The sequence below is a fragment of the Theropithecus gelada genome, chromosome 12, assembly GCF_003255815.1.
Source record: "Theropithecus gelada isolate Dixy chromosome 12, Tgel_1.0, whole genome shotgun sequence".
In the NCBI taxonomy this organism is placed as follows: domain Eukaryota; kingdom Metazoa; phylum Chordata; class Mammalia; order Primates; family Cercopithecidae; genus Theropithecus; species Theropithecus gelada.
This window is the reverse complement of record NC_037680.1, coordinates 35,686,631-35,710,439: the sequence shown is the minus strand read 5'-3', so window position 1 is coordinate 35,710,439 and position 23,809 is coordinate 35,686,631. Positions and strand designations below refer to the sequence as shown.

At 36.2% G+C, this 23,809-nt stretch overlaps 1 protein-coding gene across 4 annotated transcripts in view; it reads left to right on the top strand.

Moving 5' to 3' along the window:
* The window catches only part of BAZ2B (bromodomain adjacent to zinc finger domain 2B), a 310,475-nt gene that overhangs the window by 241,716 nt on the left and 44,950 nt on the right, over positions 1–23,809 (top strand). For all 4 annotated transcript variants that reach the window (XM_025405435.1, XM_025405437.1, XM_025405434.1 and 1 more), the window contains 6 exons: positions 2,329–2,583; positions 3,568–3,782; positions 5,242–5,316; positions 6,120–6,363; positions 14,169–14,231; positions 15,713–15,857. In XM_025405435.1, the coding sequence (XP_025261220.1) occupies positions 2,329–2,583; positions 3,568–3,782; positions 5,242–5,316; positions 6,120–6,363; positions 14,169–14,231; positions 15,713–15,857 (997 nt within the window). The remainder of the gene's footprint in view (positions 1–2,328; positions 2,584–3,567; positions 3,783–5,241; positions 5,317–6,119; positions 6,364–14,168; positions 14,232–15,712; positions 15,858–23,809) is intronic.

Genomic DNA, 23,809 nt, shown 5'->3' with positions numbered 1-23,809 from the left:
TTAGGCTGGAGGGAGGGCAGTGGCAGGATTATAGCTTACTGAAGCCTCAACTTCTCATTCCCAGCCTCAAGTGGCCCTCTCATCTCAGTCTTCTGAGTTGCTGAGACCACAGGCACTTGCCACCATTCTTGGCTAGTTTTTTGGGGTTTGTTATTTTAATTTTTTGTAGAGATAGGCTCTTCTGTTGCCCAGGCTGGTCTTGAACTCCTGGGCTCAAGTGATCCAGCCACTTCAACCTCCCAAAGTGCTGGGATTCCAGGCACAGAAAAATCTTAACTCGTCCCCACACCCCTATAGATATTTAAATAAATTCAGATTTATAATCTATGACCTCCTTCAGTGCTTTAGGTGACAAACCTTTATTGAACATGTTTACTGCATGCTAGGACTATGCTAAGCACATATTTGAATTTTCTTATTTAATCTTCAATATAATCCTGTGGAGTTAGTATTTCTTCCCATTCACATATGAGAAAACTGAGACACAAAGAGGTTAAGGAACTTGCCCAAGATTACACAACTAATAAATGGCAATTTGGATTCAAACTCCGGTTTGTTAAACTCCAGAGCCTATACTGTTTATCATCCTGAAAGCCAAGAAACTGTGTCCAACGAAAGTACCTCATATGTGTTTTGTCTTCCATAGTGCTTCACAGATGTGTAATGTTGCTGAAATACATAAAAGTATAAATTTAGAAAGATTGCTGTAATCTTGGCAACCAGCATATTTTCATACATTTTTGAGTAAAAATCAATTATGTTTTGACTATAATTAAGAAGATGGTACTTCTAGAAAAATATCAATAATGCATTTCATCTCTATATTATTATACTTCCTTAGCAGGATATGTATTTACTTATATGCAATATTCAAATGATATGCAAATAATGGTTATCTCTTGATTTATGTAAGCTCTTTTCTAAAGTGCTTAAAGCAAACTTTTAGTACACTAAAATGGATTGAACTATATTAATATGCTATTTGTTTACTTAGCATAAATGCTTCTAAATAAAAATGAGAGTGTACTTACTAGTTTTAGTCATTTGAATGTTTAAATTTTCCTAAGCAGAGAATGGGTATGTAAATTAGTTAACACATTTAATAAGCTCATAGTGATCAAGCTTTTTAAATCCTAAGTGAGCTTCATTTTCTTGTATCTTTTATTTTCATTTAAATTCATATGTACTATATCAAATATGTAAGTTCATTTTAAGCCATATTTTATTAGCTCAGCTTTGTTATATAAATTTTCAGAATTGCCTAGAAATGTGTATGTTTCATGTGGTTCAAGAAAAAGGGAGAATGAGAATTAACGGGTTTTCAAGAAGAATATAAAATATTTGTATGAGATGAGCTATTATCTATAGTTTTGTGTTTCCACACAGTATTAACAGAAAAAGTCTCAACTGGTTACCTCAATAAATGCAGGGTGGAGAAATATTTTTGAACAAGGACCAATTCAGTTAAATAGAAATATTTATGTCACTTTTTTTCCAGTTAAAATATCAAGTACTTTTTAAGGCTCTCATTAACGGGCAAAATATTTTTAATTTAGATTACCTATTTATTGAATTTTTAAAATGTTGATGACAACTGGTACTGCAATTAAGTCATTAAAATGTTAATATGTGAGCATATTTGAGAAATAGCAACAGAGATAGCTAATTTTAATACTGAAGCTGATACTTGCCTAAATACAGGGAAACCTAAAGACCTTTAGTTGCATTATAACTGGGTTTATGTACAGGGTCATGGCTTCTAGTTATGTGGACCTAGTTATTTATCTGCATTCATTAGCCATAGATGATACCACTTTCTCCAACCATAGAGCCCACAGATGCATGCTGTTAGTTTCTAAGCTACAGAAAAAAGTGTGATTTTTAAATGTCATCATCATTAGAAGAAATTGGTACACATGCCCCTATAAGTATGTCCATGGTTAAGTACTTACAAAATGTTTATATTTTATTTAATTTTTGCTCTAGTTTTATAATCCATGTTTTTGTTAATATGGATATGTCAGTTGATTGACTATGCAAGCTGATTAAAATTAATGTCTCTTTTGCAAAAATCTAAGTCCATAATTGAGTTCAACCAAAATTTGTTAATGGTTGCTTACTTGTATGATGATACTCCAAGACACTATGCTTAGTTCCATGGGGGTTACAGAAATGCCCCCAGAGAATTTAGCATCCCAAAGGAAGCTACTGGTACAATACAAGAGGGAAAAAAAAGGTAGCAGCTTATTTTACTTTAGAAGATATGAAATCATGGCTTTTAGAAAATTAAGCTATTTTTATTTTATTTATATTTTATTTTATTTTCAGCCTTTGCCAGAGTTGCCTCGTATTCCAGGACTTGTTCTCTCTGGAAGTACATTTTCAGACTGTCTCATGGTGGTGCAGTTCTTACGAAACTTTGGTAAAGTTTTGGGCTTTGATGTGAATATTGATGTTCCAAACCTGAGTGTTCTTCAAGAGGGATTGCTAAATATAGGGGACAGCATGGGTGAAGTACAAGACTTGCTTGTGAGGCTCCTCTCAGCTGCTGTATGTGATCCAGGTCTAATAACAGGATACAAGGTAAAAAAAAACAAAATATAAAATGTTTTAAATTTGTACTGTCAGTGCATTGGTAGATAGCTTTAGCGTATTAGCAGAAGGTTATGTATATTGATCTAATTTTTCCACATAATGTCTCACAAAGTTAAATGTAGATTCGTGTCAGGTTACACTTCATACAAAGAAAAGCTGGTTATAGAGCTTAAGGAATATAGACCATTCTCAAGTTACTCTTTTTTTCTCTAGCTGTAGGCAAAGACCAAGGTAATTTAATGCAATACTTAAGCAATATTCATCAACAACAGAATTGATAATTCATAAGGCAACTAGAACTTGTATGTGCCTTCTGATATTATACCTTGTTCTCTCTCAATCACTGTGAATAACTGAAGCTAATCAAGGCACCTATAGACCAGCACATTAAGACCCTGTGCTGCTCAGTGGATGCTCAATTAGTTCACATTTATCTTAATTCCAAATACAGTACACATTCCACAGAGCTTTGCTCTAGATAATATTGTGGAGAGAGAACCTCCCAGATGCACCTGTTTTTCTTCTATCTCCCTCAGTGTTTCCCTATTTATTTTCCCTAGCCAGTAAAACCTATGACACCTTAAAGGTAGAAAACACAATACTGTTTTTTAACCTCCCCACTCTGTCATTCCTGATAAAATGTCCGGATAAAACCTAGGGAAAGGTTAGTGTTGCCTTTGTAGTCATGGAAGACTTGATAGGTAGTTTAAAACTTCTGCTACCCATGAATTTGCATACTCTTCTCCCTGCCTGACTTGGAACCAAGGATTTGAAGTGGGAAAAGAAAGATACAAGTACTTGAATATTTGTCTGTTTTCTATTGACTATTTTTGTGTCTCTTTCATTTAAAAAAAGTGAATAAAGCTCTTGTCAGTAATATCTAAATTAAATAATATGAGGATTTTTAATCTTACTGTTTTTATGGTATAAATGGTTATGAGCAATACTGATAAAAATGCCAAACTTTTATAGGCTAAAACAGCTCTTGGAGAACATTTGCTGAATGTTGGTGTGAATCGAGACAATGTTTCCGAGATTTTACAGATATTTATGGAAGCCCACTGTGGACAAACTGAGCTTACTGAAAGTCTGAAGACCAAAGCTTTTCAGGCTCACACTCCAGCACAGAAAGCTTCAGTTCTGGCTTTCCTGATCAATGAACTGGCATGCAGCAAGAGTGTGGTCAGGTGAGCATATGCTCAGGCTTATCCGTGTTTTTTTCCATTTTGAATTTTTCTAATCACAAAGTAATACAAATTGATTATAGAAAATTGGAAAGTTACAGACTAGCATAAAGAAGATAATTAAAATTGTACTTATCTCAATATTTAGAGATGGCCACTAACAATATTTTCATGTATTTCTTTGTAGTGTATTGAAAAAAAATTTGGGTCATACTGTGTGTCTGTAATACATGGTCTTTGTCACCTGTTTTGTTTAATAATTTTGTTAATTCTTTATACATAACTTCTTTTATATTTTTACTTGCTGTGGTACCAGAATGTGGTACCACCACAAGAATATGGAATTTTTTTTTCCTTCACATTTTTTAAGAACAGATGACTACCTGATTTTGCTTTACCTGATTTTCCATTCATAGAATTATGTAGCCACTTTTTATTTTGTTGTATGCTAATAGAACCATAGAGTATTCATTTATCACTGTATTAATTTATACTTTTTTTAAAGTACTTGGTCTTATTTAAAAGTCAGAGTTCTCACTCTAGCACTTGTTACTAATAAAATATTAACACCAACATGTACACTAGTATTCAAGATTTCTGAACAAATTCATGTTCATCTTGTCCTTGTTATTCATTATTTTACAAATTTTTAACAACTTTTAGGCCTTCACCTTTCTAGAAAAAGGATCAATCCAAATATTCAGAGTCATGCATTTCTACGAGTGTAGAAATTTTAAATTTTCTGTGCCTATCTTAGCTATGATATTGTATTAGTGTAATTTTTTGTTTGTTTCCGCTATTCACTGACAGTCATCCCAAAAAACATAATAATATTCACATCTTACAATTTTATGGAAGAATAAGTTCATTTAAGCATGAGCATGGTAACAAATAGTAATGCTGAGTGGCACTTATTCAAAACACATACACCCAAATTCAGTGAAAATGGTACACTACAGTTTTTACCTTAGAAAGAAAAAGCACCCCATTTGACTTTACCAGATATCATAATATTCTTAGTTTCTGTTTGGTTGTTTATACATATACACTTAGATAGTGTATATGCATATGTATGTATGTGCACTTATGTAAATATCCATGTGTGTTCTGGTATCCTGCTTTGATTTTGGAAATTATCACATCTTAAATACATGCAACAAAACTTGGAATGCTGGCTTTCTAAGGCAATTGGTGCATAGTTTCTTTCTTGGTTTAAGATAGAAACCACAGTGAATTTTCTAATACTAATGTTGTATCCATTGGAGAAGTTACCACTTTTCAACATATGTGTATACATATATAAACACATATATATATGAACGTGTATATGCATGAGGGCAATTGTATCATTTTTATTTACTCAAAAATGCATTAATTTACATATCAAATTTATTGCATATCAAATTAGTGCATTGCATAAATTGATTAATTTATATTTTTTAATAAATTCTTGCATTGGCAGTGAAATCGACAAGAACATTGATTATATGTCAAACTTGAGGAGAGATAAATGGGTGGTAGAAGGTAAACTCCGCAAGTAAGTCCTATTTTATTAAAGTTAATATACTGTTTTCTTTTTATACAAATTCCCAGTAAAGCATATGAATTGCAAAGATAGAATTTAAACTTTTATTGTCTAAAGAATAGATAATGCTCAATTTAGATGGGATATAAAATTAATAAAACTCAGGGGCAGAATTTGCAGTGGACAAAAGATATAATGAGATTCATTGAGCTTATATTCTTCATACTTAGAAGAAAGTCATTTTCTCTTTTTTCTTTTAAACAAGTCAAGCAATTACATTTTCTAAGATTATGGTTGCTATTAAGTTGCTTTTATCACAAATAGAATGTTTGGAACTGTAACTTTCTTTCTTAAGTGCTTTCTAATTAATATTTGCTTTTACGGAATCTAACTAAACTTATTCAACATTAAAACTTAATTATCTTCCTGCCAGAAAATATCATGCAGAAATTACTCCTATGTTAAGAGGTTCGTTTCTTTGTAGTAATTTGAATTGAAATTTATTCAGTCAGTTAGTATGGGATCAGAAATTATTACTCAACCGTTGTTAGAATTCTTCTTTTCAGTTTTCATCATTTTTTTTAATGAGTCTAATTCCAAAGAGATATCCAGAATAACTCTTGAAAGTTAATGCATCCTGTAATTTATGGAAACATTTCTTAGGTTTCCTAATTCTGATTTTTTTAACATTGGTATATTGCTTAACACAAAAGAAATGCCATAAGGTATTTTTGCATACAACTCATGTTTTGCTCTTTTAAAAGTATATTGAGAAGTCTTTTTTTCCATGTCATCACTTTTCGTAATATTTAAAGGCTCAGAATCATTCATGCTAAGAAAACAGGCAAAAGAGACACTTCAAGTGGCATTGATCTTGGAGAAGAGCAGCATCCCTTGGGCACACCCACTCCAGGACGCAAGCGAAGAAGGAAGGGAGGAGACAGTGATTATGACGACGACGATGATGATGACAGTGATGACCAAGGTGATGAAGATGATGAGGACGAGGAAGATAAAGAAGACAAAAAAGGGAAAAAGACTGATATCTGTGAAGATGAGGTAATCAAATTTAGGTTGATTTTAAGACAACTAGAACTGCATAACATAGTTTTAAAAACAGAATTTGGAGTCAGATGGATTTGGCTTTGAATTCAGTTTTGACATTTACTTGCCTCAGTTTCTTCATCTGAAAAACAAATATTACAATCTGTGTCCCATAAAGATTTTTGTGATGGTTATATAAATATTTCATAGAATGTCTATACATAAAAGACACTAAGACTTAATTTTAAAAAGTTTTTTTTTAATATAATTACTTGAGAATTCTCCAAAGAGATATGCAGATTTTTAATTTCAGGTATTCTGTTTCATTCTGTTAACATACTGTGTTACATTTGTACAGCACTTCATGCCTTTAAAAGTGTTGTCAGGTTTAGTGAAAATAATGCATTCCTCAAACACCAATTACTATTTCTGTAGTTCTAGGTATTTTTAATCAAAGACAAATAAGGCACTGAACGTCCCATTTCAATTTACAGTCTCACTGAGGAGGATTTGCAAAAAGAAAACATAATGTGTTAACTGCTTTGAGAGGGGTATTGACAGTGTACTACGCGGATACACCTTAAGAGCATTTAGATTTTCTGAGTGATAAACTCCCACAGAGTTTCTGGATCCATCAGCTGAGGCTATAAGCTGAGCTGAACATTAACCTGGGTAAAGGTCTAGGGAAGAGTGTTCCAGGCAGAGAGAATTGCTTGAGCCAGGGGACAGAAACAGGAAACCACAATGTGCTTTAAGGGGATTGCAAGTGCTTCAGTGTTACTGGAGTCTCATACGCAACAATGATGAACTAGGATCTTTTGCTTTTTTAGTGACAGGAAGCCACTGAAGGGTTATAATCAGAGAATGGCATGGTCAGCATTAATTTTTAAGTTACTCACTCTGGCAGCTATGTGAAAGAAAAAAGGTGGGGCAAAATCAGAGGTGCAGAGATCAGTCAGGAGATACTGCAATGGTTTAGGTGAGTTGTGAGGGGTAGAAACTAGAGCAACGGTAGTTAGGATGAGGGAGGAAATGATTTAATAAATATTTAGGAGGAAGAATGGGCAGGACTTGAAGATGGAAGGTGAACCATGTAGGTTGATAGAGTGGTAGGACTGATTTCCAGCAATCTGGTTTGGAAGACTTCATGCTATTGTTGCCATTAACCAAAATAGGGAAATCAGGAAGAGAGTAAATACATACTTGGGGGCAGGGGGAGGTAAGGGAACAGGTAATTGAAGACAGGAAATGATGATTTATTTTTGGACTTGCTGAGTTTGAGGTACCTGTGTATAGAAACTCAGCAGACAGTTAGATTTAGGAATCTGAGGCCTGAAGAAGAGTTCACTCTTAGAAGTATAGATCAGGGTGTTATTATCACGTAGATGATAATTTAAAATCACAAGGTAAGTAAGATTGCAGGAGGGGATTGGTTTAGTGAATAGAGTAGTGGGCTGAGGTTGGAACCTCAAGGATCATCAGTATTTAATAGGAGCCCACAAGGCTCCTTGTTCAAGAAGCAAAAGCAGACAGGTTGGAGATTTCTATAATGAGTTGGAGGTCCCCAAGACCACCTTCAGGTTCTGTGATTCACTAGGATGATTCACAGAACTCAGCATATACTTGTGCTTATAGCAATGAATTACTACAGTAAAAGGAAACAAAGCAAAATCAGCAAAGAGTGTATGGGCAAAGTCCAGAGGAAACCAGATACAAGCTTCCAAGAGTCATCTCCCAGCGGAGTCACACAGGACAGGCTTAATTCCCTCAGCAACAAGTTATGACAACATGCATGTAACGTTATCTACCAGGGAAGCTCATTAGAGACTCAGTGTCCAGGTTTTTACTGGGAGCTGGTCGTGTAGGTACCCTCTGCATAGCATGTGCCAAAATATCAGATTCTCTGAAGAAGAGCAGGTATTCAGCATAATCCACATTGTTAGTGCAAATAGTACAGGTCCATGTTAAGAGCTCATCTTAACCCTCCCAAAATCCAAGTTCCCATATGCCAGCCAAGGACCAATCTTGTAAGAAGGCCTTCCAGAGGATACCAGTCAGGCCTGCTGTATTAAGTCTTTTCTACACATGTAATAATAACAGTAATCAAGAAAATCAAACATTGCAAAAAGGAGAGTGATAAACAATGTTAAAGCAGTAAGAGGCTAGTGTGATGTGGACCTAAAATGTTGATTGAATTTGGCAACATAGAGGTCATTGGTAAGCAGTGTCAACACAGTTTTTTTAGAGGGATGAGCACACCTACCAGGCTATACTTGATTGATTACAATAGAAAGTGAGAAAGTGAAGATGACTGTTTCAAGCATTGTGTCTCAGAAGACAGGGAGTTCCTAGAGAGGAGAAGGAGCCAAGGATTTTTCAGATGTTAGACTTGAGATGATTTTTGATGGAAAGAAAAGAGTCAGTAAAATGAGAGACGGGGATTTAAGATAAAAGAAATTTAAAAAGCACAGTGCTATAAGGTTCTAAAGATTTTGGAGGGGCTTCAATCAAGGTGAAGGAGCTACCTTTGAAGAGTAGGTCAAAGGGAAGAAGGCAAGGTCATAGAGGGATGTGTGTGTGTATGTATGTATTTGAGTTTAGGGAAAGCTACCGTAAGTCATGAAAATGGACATGTATAAAAGGTTGAAGTTCACCTTTTATCAGAAAAGAATGCTAGCTAGAGCTGTGGAATTGAACTCAAAAAACAACATACAGCTAACCATTTCTTCTGCTCTCAATGCTAAGGGTACTTAGCTAAGGAAGTCTAGAAAGAACTCTTTTCCCTTCTTGCATCAACTCAGTAATGCTGGAGAAATAAAGAAAGCTTAGAGAGATGAATTTATCAGTGGAATGTGAAAGAAAGCTGAGAGATGAATTTTATTGATGGAATGTGTGAAAATAGTATCTAGTTGACACCAATGATAATCAGATTTATGAATGAATATAGAACTTATACTATGCAGTTCTCTTTCTTAAGTAAAAATATGAGTACAAAATGTTGTCGTAATTTCTTCCTTTCCAATGTTATATTTTAAACCAGAATGGTAAAAATTATTAGAATGAACTTTTCTTTTTTGTTGTTTAATTTTGGTAAAACATTTAACATGAGATTCACCCTCTTAAGAAATGTTTAAGTATACTGTATACACTATTGGTAACTGTGGGCATGAGGTTGTACAACAGCTTTCTAGAACTTATTCATCTTGCATAACTGAAACTTCACACCTATTAAATAGTAACTCTCCAATTTCCCCTTCCTCCCAGCCCCTGGCAACCACCATTCTACTCTCTGGTTCTATGAGTTTGACCATTTTAGATACCTCATATAATTGGAATCATATAGAATTTGACCTTCTGTGACTGGTTTATTTCACTTTGCATAATGTCCTCAAGGTTCACCCATGTTGTTACATGTGGCAGGATTTTTAAAGGCTGAATGATACTTCATTGTATCTATATATCACATTTTGTTTATTCATCCATCCATCAATGGACACTTGAGTTGCTTTCACCATTTGGCCATTGTGAATAACATTGCAGTGAACATGACAGCACAAATACTTCAAGATCCTGATTTCAGTTCTTTTGAATAAATACGCAGAAGTGGGATTGCAGGATCAGATAGTTCTACTTTTAATTTTTTGAGGAACCTTTATACTGTTTTCCATAGTGGTTATATCATTTTACAATCCCACAACAGTGTATGAGAGTTCCAATTTCTCCATATCCTTGCCAACACTCCTCTCTCTCTCTTTCTCTTTCTTTTTGAGAGTAATTACCCTAACAGGTGTGAGATGATATCTCATTGTGATTTTGATTTTACATTTCCCTGATTAGTGATGTTGGACATCTTTTCACATACTTGTTGGCCATTTGTATGTCTTCACTGCAGAAATGTCTATTCAGGTTCTATGCCCATTTTAAAAATCTGGTTATCTGGTTTTTGCTATTGAGTTGTAAGAGTTACTTATATGTTTTAGATATTAACCCCTTATCAAATATATGGTTTGCAAATGTTTTCTCCCATCCTGTAGGTTCTCTTTTCAGTCTGTTGTTTCCTTTGCTATGAAGAAGCACTTTAATTTGATACGGTGCCACTTGTCTATTTTTGCTTTTATTCCCTGCGTTTTTCATGTCATATTTAAGAATTCATTGTAATGAATTTGACTTTACTGCTTTTAATAGTACCAATCTGAAAATGAGTCTACATTGAGATTCCTTGCAGAAATAATTTATTTCATAATATTGTACTATTGAAACTACCAAATTATGTACATTCATCTGTGACAAATAATATGAAGGGCATATAATTTGAGTATCAGAAGTGTAATTACCCAAACAAAAGATAACATTTATAAGCAGTCTGCTTCATTTGGCAAGTGGACCTGTTTCCATAGCAGGAATTAAGACTTTCTGACCAAAATTAATCACCTTTTCATAGAATTAGTGGCCTCTTTTAGCACTTCACATTATAAATTGTTTTAAAGTGTTAACTCGTAAGTTCAATAACTTGGACAACTATGTACTGAGATTTTAGTTTATTCCACTGTATAGTTATCTCACTAAACTAGAACTTATTTACAGAAATTATTTGTTTCACTTGGTTTCTTTTTTAACAGAGAACTAACAAACCATACGTTTTATTCTTTACACATAAACTATTTGAAAATCATTATTAAAGTTTTAAAGGAGATGTGTCATTTAAGGTAGTATTTCACTTTTTTTTTGAGACAGAGTCTTGCCCTGTCACCCAGGCTGGAGTGCAATGGTGCGATCTCAGCTCACTGCAACCTCCGCCTCCTGGGTTCAAGCGATTCTCCTGCCTCAGCCTCCCGAGTAGCTGGGATTACAGGTGCCTGCCACTACACCCAGCTAATTTTTGTATTTTTAGTAGAGCTGGGGTTTCACTATGTTGGACAGGCTGGTCTCGATCTCAACCTCATGTTCCGCCCGCCTTGGCCTCCTGAAGTGCTGGGATCACAGGCGTGAGCCACTGCACCTGGTCGTGTTTCACTTTTTTATGAGTGTTGAATTATAGAGTTAAATAGATTTTAGGATTTCACTGGCAAAGGTAGATCTTGTTAGTAATGTGAGAAAACAATTTCACAATTTTATAAAGTAATAAATGTTAGGACCTAAGAAGTCAAATTAACATTTCATGTTAAATGATTTGAATTATTCTTTATAATAAAGAACTGGCAGACACATCAATTTCCTATATAAGTAAAATTTTGACTACTTAATGAAACTGATAATTTAGGCACATTAGTTCTCAAAAAATAGATTTGACCTCTCAGTTAAATTGTAAGTAGAGTATTGGTAGTTACCTTCCTTAAAGGATTGATTGCAGGTAGGTTTTCTTATTGAGACCCATATGATCCCTTTCGATTAGAAGATACTGCCCTTGACTGGATCATAGCACCTTTATCTCAAAGAGGATTCCCTCTTCTCCTCACTCTTCATTCCTTCATTCCATAGAGTTGTGTTGAGACCTATGGGAGTTGAACCTTACAAGTTGGCCTGTGAGAGGTTATGTGGACAATTAAACTCTGACATATAGGGACATATAATGACACTCTTTTTTGGTTGGGGAACTGTGGTATAGATTCTGTGTTCTTAGTTTTGTTGTTGCTGCTACTACCTTTCTCTCTGTTCTTCCACGTTTTTTTAATCTCTGAAAATTTTAAGTACTATTAGCCAAAACTCCTTTAAATAAAACTTTAGGAGACATTTTATTTATTTCTTTTTGCATTGTAGGAAAAGTCTTAAAAATTGCAGTTAGATTATTTGGCTGATACATGGCATTTTCAAATATTCGATATCTTATTTTGAATATTTATTGATTGAATTGTATTTTTGCATAAACAGATTATCAGACATTTGTCCTGCTGATCAGAAGATCACTTTAGAATCTATTTATAAATATTCACATAAGAGTCAGGATTTAAGAGTTGTTGAGCTACTTATCTTTTAAGGTTTCTTTTAATTCCAAATAGAATTCATGTTACTGTTAGCACAAATAATGTGCCTGAACACCTTTGTAACTTGGTTCCCTAAATTTGGGTAAGGAGTGGATGAGTGAGAGATAATGGTGAAACTATGGCAGTCTTTTTTTCACTTTTTTTTTCATTGGGTATGTAGCCACACTAGTCAGAAATACATGTTTGTGTGTGGTTGGTGGCAGTGTGGCTTTTTATGAATGCTGATAGGAAGTAAACATCAAAAACAAGTTGTTATTTTTCTTTAATCTGAGCTGTACCTCCGTCTTGTTATTAAAGTAGGAACACTGTTGGTTACTTTCAGATCTGTTCTTACTTAGTCCTCACAAAACCTTCATGTAATAGGTAACATTATCACCAGATTTACAGATGAATAGCCTTACAAAGGTTAAGTAATTTGCCTATGTCTAGTAGTGCAGCTAAGATCCAAAGAAACCCATGTACCTTCTGTTCATGCTTTCCCTCTAAAACCTAAAATTTGGAGATAGTTCTTCTGTTGTCATTTTCTAGAATGAAAAATTTCACGTAATTACTTACAAACCTTCTATTTATGCAATTAGTACTATGCATGTTAGGAATTATTTTTATTCTAAAAGCTCAATGTGTTCAAGTATAACTAATCTTCTTCCCTTCAAAAATAACTCCTTCAATTGATGGTATCAGTATTTTTCCAGTCTCCTAGATTTAAAACCTTAACATCGTGATTTATTTATTCCATCATCTCCCTTGCCCCTCTGTGCCACATATTCATGAGTTGACAAGACTCAACAGCTCTATAACTATGTAGTATCTCTTACATTCATTCGCTTCTCTCCATCTTTATTTCTTTTGCCCTAGTAAGAACCATATCCCTCCTTCTCTAATCTGTTAGCTAGTTTTAAACCAAAACTAGTCTGTTAGCTAGTTTTACCAATTTTAATCCCTTCTCTGCTCCAGGCCATCTTACAACTATTGCCAGAATAACCTTTGGAAAGCGTAGTTCAGATGTTTAACCCTCCCTCAAAGGATCATTTTGTTAATTGACAAGCATTTACAGGTCTTCAAAATCTAGCCTTAAACTCATTTTGCCTCATCTCCTACCTTACCTCTTTATGTACCTCTCATGTCAAGACATGAGACCTGTCCTTTTTCTCTGATGGATGCATTTCTAACCATTCTTTAGTAGCTAATTAAAACATGACTTCTTCTATAAAGCCTCCCTTGGTATACATTTCTACTAAAAGTAATCTTACTCTGCCTTGAACTTCACAGGTTTTAATCACTACCTCTCTTTGAGACCCTTATACTTTTCCTGCTTTTGGGGGAGTTTATTGTGTGTGTGGTTTGTTATGTTTTGTTTTGTTTCTTTTGGGGATAGGGTCTGCAGGCTGGAGTGCAGTGGCATGATCATAGCTCACTGCAGCCTTGAACTTCTGGGCTTAACCAATCCTCCTGTATCAACCTCCCAAGTAGCTGGAACTGCAGACATAAGCCACTAAGCTGATTTTATTTTTTGTAGATACTGGGTCTGACTATGATGTCCAGGCTGGTCTCAAACTCCTGGCCTCAAGTGATGATCCTCCCACCTCAGTGTCCTAAAGTGCTGGGATTACAGACATGAGCTACCATACCTAGGTTTTTGTGTGTGTGTGTGTTTTTTAATATAACGTTTTATGTATCTCTCTACCAGATTATTAGTTTATAGAAAAGAACTGAGTCTTATACCTTCTTATACAGTGCCTCTTCTAGTATTTTGCATATAAGAGACTTTCATTAAATATTTATGGATTGAATAAATAAATCTTAAAACAGATAAATGACACTGTATTTTCTTATGTATAGGATGAAGGTGACCAAGCAGCAAGTGTTGAAGAGCTGGAAAAACAGATTGAAAAACTGAGTAAAGTAAGCACTTTTCTGATTAACATTTAACATCTTCACAGTGTTTTAGAAATCTACATTGTATGGGGATTAGTTTTTCTGACTGCTAAGCAAAAACAAGCTTTTGGGGAGTAATTAAAAATGAAGATTCTGAATAGCATTTTTGTCACCAAAAAATAAGATGACGAACTCTAGAAACATTCTTACAATTGAACTTTGCAAGCTTAATGCTAAGGTTAAAAGCCTGCCTCTTAAAACACGATATTGAACTTAATCAGAGCCTAGAAAGAAAATATTCTATATTCTTCAGCTCTTCATATAAATATGAAATATCAATTAAGGCATAGTTTTATTTCTTGGAATTAATTACTAAAAAATTCAGGTGAATTTCTTAGTGACAGTTTCAGCATCTTAGGTCTTATTTTACGTTTGTGTATTTGTGGGTTTTATTTGCATTGGATTTGTAAAGTGTACGTATTTACATACTTCTCATTAAAGAGAAGTGGTTTACACCTGTAATCTCAGCACTTTGGGAGGCTGAGGTGAGAGAATTGTTTGAGCCCAGGAGTTTGAGACAAGCCTGGGCAACATGGCGAGACCCCATCTCCATTTTTTTTTAAATTAAAATAAAAATAAAAACTGAATTTCATAGCATTAGTGAAATTTAAGATGAGCTTTTTATAAGAACAAAAATGAGTTTTTTAAAGGTATTACAACATGCCTGTGTATGGTATTAATGTTAGATTCTTCACAGACCTATCCCAAAACTTAAATATACGATGTCTAGGTTTACAACCTGAGTGTAAAAATAGGCAAATACAGGCTTAGCCAATTACATATATATTATTTGTTTTTTGTTTTGCTTTGCTTTTCGAAACAGAGTCTTGCTCTGTTACCTAGGCTGGAGTGAAATGGCATGATCATGGCAGCCTTGACCTCCCAGGCTCAAGCGATCCTTCCGCCTCAGCCTCCCTGGTAGCTGGAACTACAGGCATGTGCCGCCACGCCCAGCTGATTTTTCATATTTTTTTTGTAGAGATGGGATGTCACTATGTTGCCAAGGCTGGTCTCTGATTCCTGGGTTTAAACGATCCACCCGCCTCGGCCTCCCAGAGTGCTGGGATTACAGGCATGAGCCACTGTGCCTGGCCTATATGTATTATTAGTTATATACTGTAATCAATAAGAGTTGAATTGAACCAGTTTGCTTTGGCTCCATAAAATACTTGATCCCATTGTTTATTATCAAGTAAAAGGATAAGTTTTATTTTCTCAGGTAACTTATCCTTTTACTCCATGGCAACAAAAATAATTATCCTTAAAATGATTTCTATCTTTATAAATGTTACTGAAATTGAAGTCGGGCATGAATATTTAGCCCTTTTGCTCTTTTCCCAGTAGTGAAATTTATGTGCTTAAAGGTATAAAAGTATAAAGTTACTTATACATTAATTTTTAAAGTATTTAACATCCCAAACCTAATTATATGTACCATTTTTTAACAGCAACAGAGTCAGTACAGAAGGAAGCTCTTTGATGCCTCTCACTCATTGCGTTCAGTGATGTTTGGCCAGGATCGTTACAGACGCCGGTACTGGATTCTTCCCCAATGTGGGGGGATTTTTGTAGAAGGCATGGAGAGTGGTGAAGGTAAGAACTAATAATCCGATACAAATTGTTAAATAAGAAACTATATATTTTAAAACTCTGTTACTTCTTCAATATATTTTATGTTCCCATAATCAATCTTTGGTAAACATGTAAAACCTTAATTCTCATTCCTTTTGAACTCATAATGCCCCTTCACTGATACACACTTCCTCCTAGCCGTTGATATTTCTTTTGCTACTCTTTCTGACATCAGACATAAGCTGTTCTTTCTTTCTTCTGTGGACAAAGACTTGTATTTGTATCTATATTACCTTTTATAGCTGCTGTTCCATTTCTCTTTCTTCCCATTGTCAAACTTCCCAATAAGTGGTTTATTCTTTTAATAAGCATACATCCTGACAGTAACCCCCTGCAGGTAACTTGCTTAAATCTAAGATCATCATAATCCTCATTCCTTTTCAAATCTTGTTAATGTTTGAAGTTTGTGATCACTTCCTTCTCCTTCAAACTTCTTCCTTTTTTGAATTTTGTGTTACTGCAAATTCATGATATTCTACCTTTAGACTTCTCTCGCTGGCTCCATTTCTGTTACATTAACTAGCAGAGTACATTGTGCATTTATGTGCTTAGTAAACCTTCTTGAATTTAACTTTTCAGAACTCCATATCTGGATATTTTCAAATGCCAAATTCTGATGAAAACAAAAGTGTTATGTTAGTGCTTATAGATTTCAAAATAGCTATTGACTCATGTTGGTACAAGGAAGCAAAAATGTTTTTACATTCTGAAAATCTGTAAGCACTAACATTAACACTTTTGTCCCCGTCAGACATGGAAGAAAAAACACATTTTTGAATGCCTGCTATGTGCTAGACATTTCTAGGCACTGCAGGAGATACAAAGCTGTATAAAATAGAATCCATGTCATGTTTATAGTCCACTGGGGAGAGAAGACTGGCTAATCATATAGACGACTCTAATAGAAAATATAAATAAAGCAGTTGCTTTTAAGCGTTTTGTTTTTAGTAATGGGGTCACGTTTTTTTTAAATGAAAATGTTATGCAGAATCTCAACATCTAACAAAAACGAATTGTTCTGATTGATCTACTTGGGAGAATTTTCTAGCTTATACAAATAGACCTCTGTTCTGTATACTTGCTTTCCGATTCAGTAGTGACCCCAGAGGCATCTCTAATGATGTTAGGATTCTGCAATAAGAGTAAGCTCAGAACCTATGAAAGCAAAGTGCCTAGAGGGATCAAAGCTGAGAAACATTATGTACCTTACTTAACATTTTGTCATAATGTTTGGTACAGATGGCCATCTCTGCCACTAGGCTGTGAGCTCTTGGAGAGCAGAGATTAATTTTGGCAGGGGAATTACACTGAAATAGATAACCTGGGAGCAAAGTATGCATTGGATTGGAAGAAGAAGTAAAGAAACTGATTGTGCAACCGTTACAATAACCCAGCTGAGAAGTAGGGAGGCCATAACCTCAGGAGCAAACAGGGATAAAAGGAAGACAGAAAGAAGGATCTTCAAGGTTGAATTGCTGTAAGAAATTATTGAATATGATGTAGGAAAGTGGAAATTAGAGATAAATTTAATGACTTAATTCCCAATAGAAAATTTGTGGGCTAGACATGATGGCTCACACCTTTAATCCCAGCACTTTGGGAGGCCAAGACAGACAGATCCCTTGAGGCCAGGAGCTTGAGACCAACCTGGGCAACATGGCAAAACCTCGTCTCTAGCAAAAAATACAAAAATTAGCCAGGTGCAGTGACATATGCCTATAGTCCCAGCTACTCTGGAGGCTGAGGCACAAGAATCACTTGAACCCGGGAGACAGAGGTTGCAGTGAGCCAAGAGTGCACCACTGCACTCCAGCCTGGGTGACAGAGTGGACACTGTCTCAAAAACAAATAAATACATATATACATACATAATAAAAGTTATGATACTTTGGCCGAGCACGGTGGCTCACATTTGTAATCCCAGCACTTTGGGAAGCCAGCATGGGCAGATCACCTGAGGTCAGGAGTCCAAGACCAGCCTGAACAACATGGAGAAACCCCATCTCTACTAAAAATACAAAAAAACTAGCCAGGTGTGGTGGCGCATGCCTGTAATCCCAGCTACTCAGGAGGCTGAGGCAGGAGAATCGCTTGAACCCAGGAAGCAAACAGAGGTTGCAGTGAGCCGAGATCGTGCCATTGCACTCCAGCCTGGGCAACAGGAGTGAAGATCCGTCTCAAAACAACAACAACAAAAAATTATGATACTTTAAAATGAATTAGAGCAGTCAATAGAAGGGGTTGTTTGAAATGAAATTAAGTCAAAGTTTTAGTATAGGATCTAATTTAAAATGACAAAATTATGTGTCATTTAGAAGTACAGAGGCTGGGAGACTTAAGAGCAGTTTTTTTTTTTTTTTTTTAAATGCCCAGGTGAATGGCTTTTTAACCTTAGGTGTAATTAGAATCACCTGAAAAGCCTAAGAAAACGACTAATCTGAGCCCTACCCCAGACCAGTTAAATATTCAATATGATTAAGAGCCACGTTCTTCTTAATCACTTGGGCATGTAAACTTGAAGTATCTAGGACATCAACTTTCCTTCAAAATACCTGAAATCAGTCTCTTTGCAACACTCCTGAAATCAGCTCTTCGTCATTGTATACCTGGATTATTTCACCTGTCCTCAACTTCTCTATATACAATTCCCTCCTTCCATCACATTCTGTCAACATACCATGTCTCTACTCTGAAACCTTAAATGACTCTATAACCTGTAACATGAAGTAATAAATATATACTTAGCCTGGCATTCAAGACAGTATACAATTCTGACCCCAAGCTATCTTTACACTGTTCTCTTAATGAGAATTCACCTAGTCCAATCTACTCACTCAATACATGTGTGTTCCTCCCCTTGCATCTTTGCCAAATCTTGTTTATTATAATAATCTGCTTTTCTTCTACCATCTAAATTTCACCCATCCATCTTGATCCAGCTCAAATCCTAAGCTTTTCCACAAACTTCCCAGCTTATTTAAGTGGACCTTTTAATATACTTGAAATTGAACCCCCAGAAAAGCAGGTAATTAATTAGACCATTATTTTAGCACATTAATATGTATACTATTTCCTTATTTAAATCTTATAATCTTTATCTGTACTTTTAATTTTCCACAGTGTTGGAAGGATAGTACTTTATATATCACAGGCACACTTAAAATACTCTAAGATTTAAATAAACAAATAAATAATTTAATGTCTTTATAAGGTTTACAAGAATAGCTTATAGGAGACAGTTTTGTTTTTTGTAATTTTAGGTCTCTCAGATTAACATAGATTGAATTTACATATTAGATCTCCTTTTCCATCCAGGCTCTTCTATGTAACCTCTCTGGACCCTGATTTCCCTTTCTGCAAAAAAAAAATTAATAAGCTGTATATGAATTCTTTGGTTGTTACAAGGATCATGTCAGATAATGGATCTAAAAGAACTACAAAGTGATATATAAATAGCAGTTGTACTTTATACTCTTATTTGTGGTCATTGCAGAGCAGGGAGAAGTAGGGATAATTTTTCACTTAGTTTATTTTCTTCTAAAGTTTTTTATTATTTCATTAATAGATATATTAATAGACATTAATAAAATAATAAGGGAATATATGTCTGCTATATTCTATGTGCTATGAACTTAATAGGTAATACATTCCTTCTCTTTATCTTACAGCTAATTAAAATGAGGAAAAACTCAGATGATTTATTCATCTAATGTTTATTTGCGCCTGTATTGTGCCTTGTACTAAGTGCTATGGAGATGCAAAAGAAGACCAGGCTCACTGGTTCATGCCTGTATTCCTAGCACTTTCAGAGGCTGAGGCAGGAGGATTGCTTGAGCCCAGGAGTTCACAACGAGCCTGGGCAACATAGCAAGACCTTGTCTCTACTAAAAATCATATATATATATAGGCACCTGTAATCTCAGTTAGTCAGGAGGTTGACATAGGGGGATCACTTTAACATAACATGATGCAAAAGAATCAGTTAACCTGTCCCTATCCACAAAGAGCTCACAGTCTCATTGGAAAGATAGAGCACATATGAAGACAAAGAGAACATACAAGTATATAATATGAGCAAGTAGTGCTCTGACAGGCAAGGCTGATAAGGATCAGTAAGTGTCAAACTAGTAGAAGCTACCATAAATAAACAGGTGCTGAAAGTTAATTCAACATTAACAATATACATTATTGTCATCATCTTATTTATTACTTTTTTTTTTTTTTTTGAGACAGAGTCTCGCTCTGTTGCCCAGGCTGGAGTGCAGTGGAGTGATCTTGGCTCACTGCAAGCTCCACCTCCCGGGTTCATGCCGTTCTCCTACCTCAGCCTCCCAAGTAGCTGGGACTACAGGTGCTCACCACCACTCCTGGCTAATTTTTTTTGTAGTTTTTTAGTAGAGATGGGGTTTCACTGTGTTAGCCAGAATGGTCTCGATCTCCTGACCTCGTGATCTGCCCGCCTCTGCCTCCCAAAGTGCTGGGATTACAGGTGTGAGCCACCGCACCCGGCTGCATATTTATTCCTTTTAAAAGTTCCTTAAAAGTATAATGTGTTCTTAATAAAGAAAGGTTAGATTTAACATTAAATATACAAGTTTTAAAAAAATATTTATAATAACATTAACATCAATTAATATTATGGGGAGAAGATATCAGACATTGGATTACCTTCACAGAAAAATATTAATTAACTTCATGTTGTACAAGAGGCAAGGTAATATATACCACAAGCAATACATATGGTGCTAATAACAACAACGTTTATTAGTGTTGATAACTTCAGAGCAGATAAATAACAGAGCACATGGGATCTCTGAGCCCCTACAGTGGTTCCACAAGGGTGTGCCTTGTCCATTTGGAGACTGGACAAGAAACAAGATCACTCAAAGAGAGAAAACTCTACCTTCATAACACTGTATATTTTGAGGTTAGTCCAAGTCCTTCATTATTCTAAGAAACAACATATATCTCAAAGGACCTCTGGGCCTAGGAACAACACTAGGAAGTATGCATTACAAAGGACCAGGGTCTACATACCAAGAACTTTGAGAATAGCAGCTAAAGACCCTACTGTTCCTCTGCAAATCAGCTTAATGGCTAAGCAGGTTTGCTGATGGGTCTTGGGAACGAGAGAAGGAAGAGAGCCCCCATGACCATTTAGCTAAGACTGAGAGTTTATTCCTTCTCAGTCCACCCCCTGACCCTTGGTGTGGCTCACTAGATAATAAGCGTCCTCATCTGGAATAGAAAGCAATTAGATTTTACATGGGGCCTTCAGTGTTTGTTGAGAGTGCTGAGTCATTATATAGCCAAAGAAATTCCAAAACAAACAATATACCACAGCATTAGGAGATACAGAGCTCCCCTGAGCAATCTGGCTGCATATCCAACAAACAGTTCAAAGCTATGCAATTCTCTAATATTAACTCAGGTCAAGCAAGCAATGCTAATTTGTTCAGTGATATGATCCCAGGCTCTCTTAATGGTAGCGTTTCCCACGATAGCAATTGCGGGTCATACCCTCAGCTTCATAGGTGTCTATTCAAGGCAAGAGCCCTTGTACAAAGTAATGAAAGCCTGTATCCTTAACACCTGCGGATAGGCTCTAATGCTAGCACTGGAGACCACCGCTGGGAAAGTGACCAGTGTCTTAGATTTTGAGTCACTATTAAAGGTCTCATAGTATTTCCAAAATGTGCAGTGTTATGTACAGGTGGGAAGCAGGGAAAGCATGCCTTTCACATAAGACTAGTTCCATTGGATTACAGAGGTTTCATGCTACATTTTATATCCACTTGGTATTTATGCTTTCCTGGGGTTAACACACTGTTGGCATGCTATTAGACTCAACTGCAGGTCTGAAGTGGAAGTATTTGGTTGAGAGTTTTATGCTGCTTTGGGGTTCTCCTAATGTGGGACATGGATCCACTGGGAGCCAAGATGTCAGAGTACATGTTTCTCTGCACCTGAGAAGATGAATCGAGTTTTACACAGTATGACTAGTAAGGGAAGAATTATGGAGGGCCAGGGCAAATGAGAACTCTGGGAGTAGAATTTCCGGAAGGTCCTCCACAGTTGAGTATGTTAAGCATAACAAATCCCACACTGTGATAGTTTTGCACTGAGTGTCATTGTGTGGGATTGCTGCACAGGATTATTTGGTACAGTTTGTTAATATCTGCAAGAAAGGTGAAGAGAGAGTCATTCCTGCTCCAACCACCCTTTCACTTTTTTTGGTCAGGCACGTTTATGCCCAAAGCACAGTCCATCATCATCTTCAAGGACAACCTATATGGTCTGTTCTTTCTTTCTGGAACAGTAAATTCCACATGAAAGCAGGAGTTGTACTTTCCCACCAGAGATACCCTGTGGATAGAATATACTACATGGATATAGAGACTGCAGCAAAATCTCCCACTTGCAGAATAAGCATACAACAGAAATTTAGAATGTTTGGAATAAAGAGAGAATCAAAGTTGCTCTTCTGTAGGTGTAGCTAGCAAGTGTCACCAGGAAGTCAGGAGGGCATCCAAGTTTGTATCCATCCATTTGTCTGTAATATGAACACACAAACCTCCCAGCCACCTGTTGAAATTATGACAGGTACAAGGAAAGAACTATTGAAGTGTAAAAACTCAGGTCTTGGCATACCAAGTAAATTCTTTGTCTGTTTCTGATTTTTGACTCCCAGGTGCCAAGGAACTTCACCAAAGTGGAGGGACCTTTATGAGTATAAACAGCAGAGGTAACCCAGACCAGACAATCTTACAGAAGTCATTGTTAAAGGGATGGGCACAGCTGTCTTTCAGAATGCTGTTCCACTATTCTATACTGCCTGTGGATAAGAGGGAGCCTAGAATAGCCACTTAGTACCATGTTGGCAATACCATTCTACATGGTCCCATTGTAGAATGCCAGCAGCTGTGAAAGCACTTTCACTGCTTGATTGTGTCACATCTGGAAACCCCAATATATAACAGTATGCCTCAGTCTTGATAGCATGTATATTATCTGCAAATGCAAGAGACACAGTAACTCCAAAGGTGTATACCATTCATTAGCTAGAGGAGATCAAACACCCAAAAACTAACACATGCCATCAGCGTCTCTGCCTGAGACCAGTCATAGATCACTTGTAGTTCCAGTGTCAAACAGGGTTAGGCAAACGGGTTTGTTAAATTGTGAAATGGTGTTGCGCAGTACCCCTGCCTGAGTCTGTTCTTGTATAAGAAGTGCAACCTGTTTCACCTCTAGGTGTGCAACACTGTCGCACGATGTCTGCCGACCTTGTAAGTATAGGTGGGTTTTGGCAACATACCTGGCCAACAGTTATAGAAGCTACCAACAGAAGTCACAAAAAAAAGGTCTAACTAAGGGCAAGGCATGGTGGCTTATACCTGTAATCCCAGCACTTTGGGAAGCTGAGGTGGGAGAATCAGTTGAGCCCAGGAGTTCAAGACCAGCCTGGGTAACATGGTGGAATCACATCTCTACAGAAAAATTAGCCAGGTGTAGTTCCAGCTACTCAGGAGTTTGAGGTGGGAGAATCAATTAAGCACAGGAGTTCGAGGCTACAGTGAGCCACAATCGCATCACTGCACTTCAGCCTCGGGGACAGAGCAAGACCCTGTCTCAAAAAGAAAAAAAGTCCAACTGACATGTCGACTTAAATACCCCACCCTGATAAAGGAACAACTAAAGTTCATGCAAAAGGTCCAAAAGCCTTCATAGTGATTGTAATTCTAATCTTTCAGCCATAGGTAACACGGAATCCAAACCCCAGTTGAGGAATTTGTTTGCCAGAGCTCTTTTGCAGTCTGGAATAATAGATACTGGTCCTCCATTTCTAGTAAACCCATAAATATTGGAGGCTGTTCTCTTTTCCAGCATAATCATCTAGGGTACATGGTTAG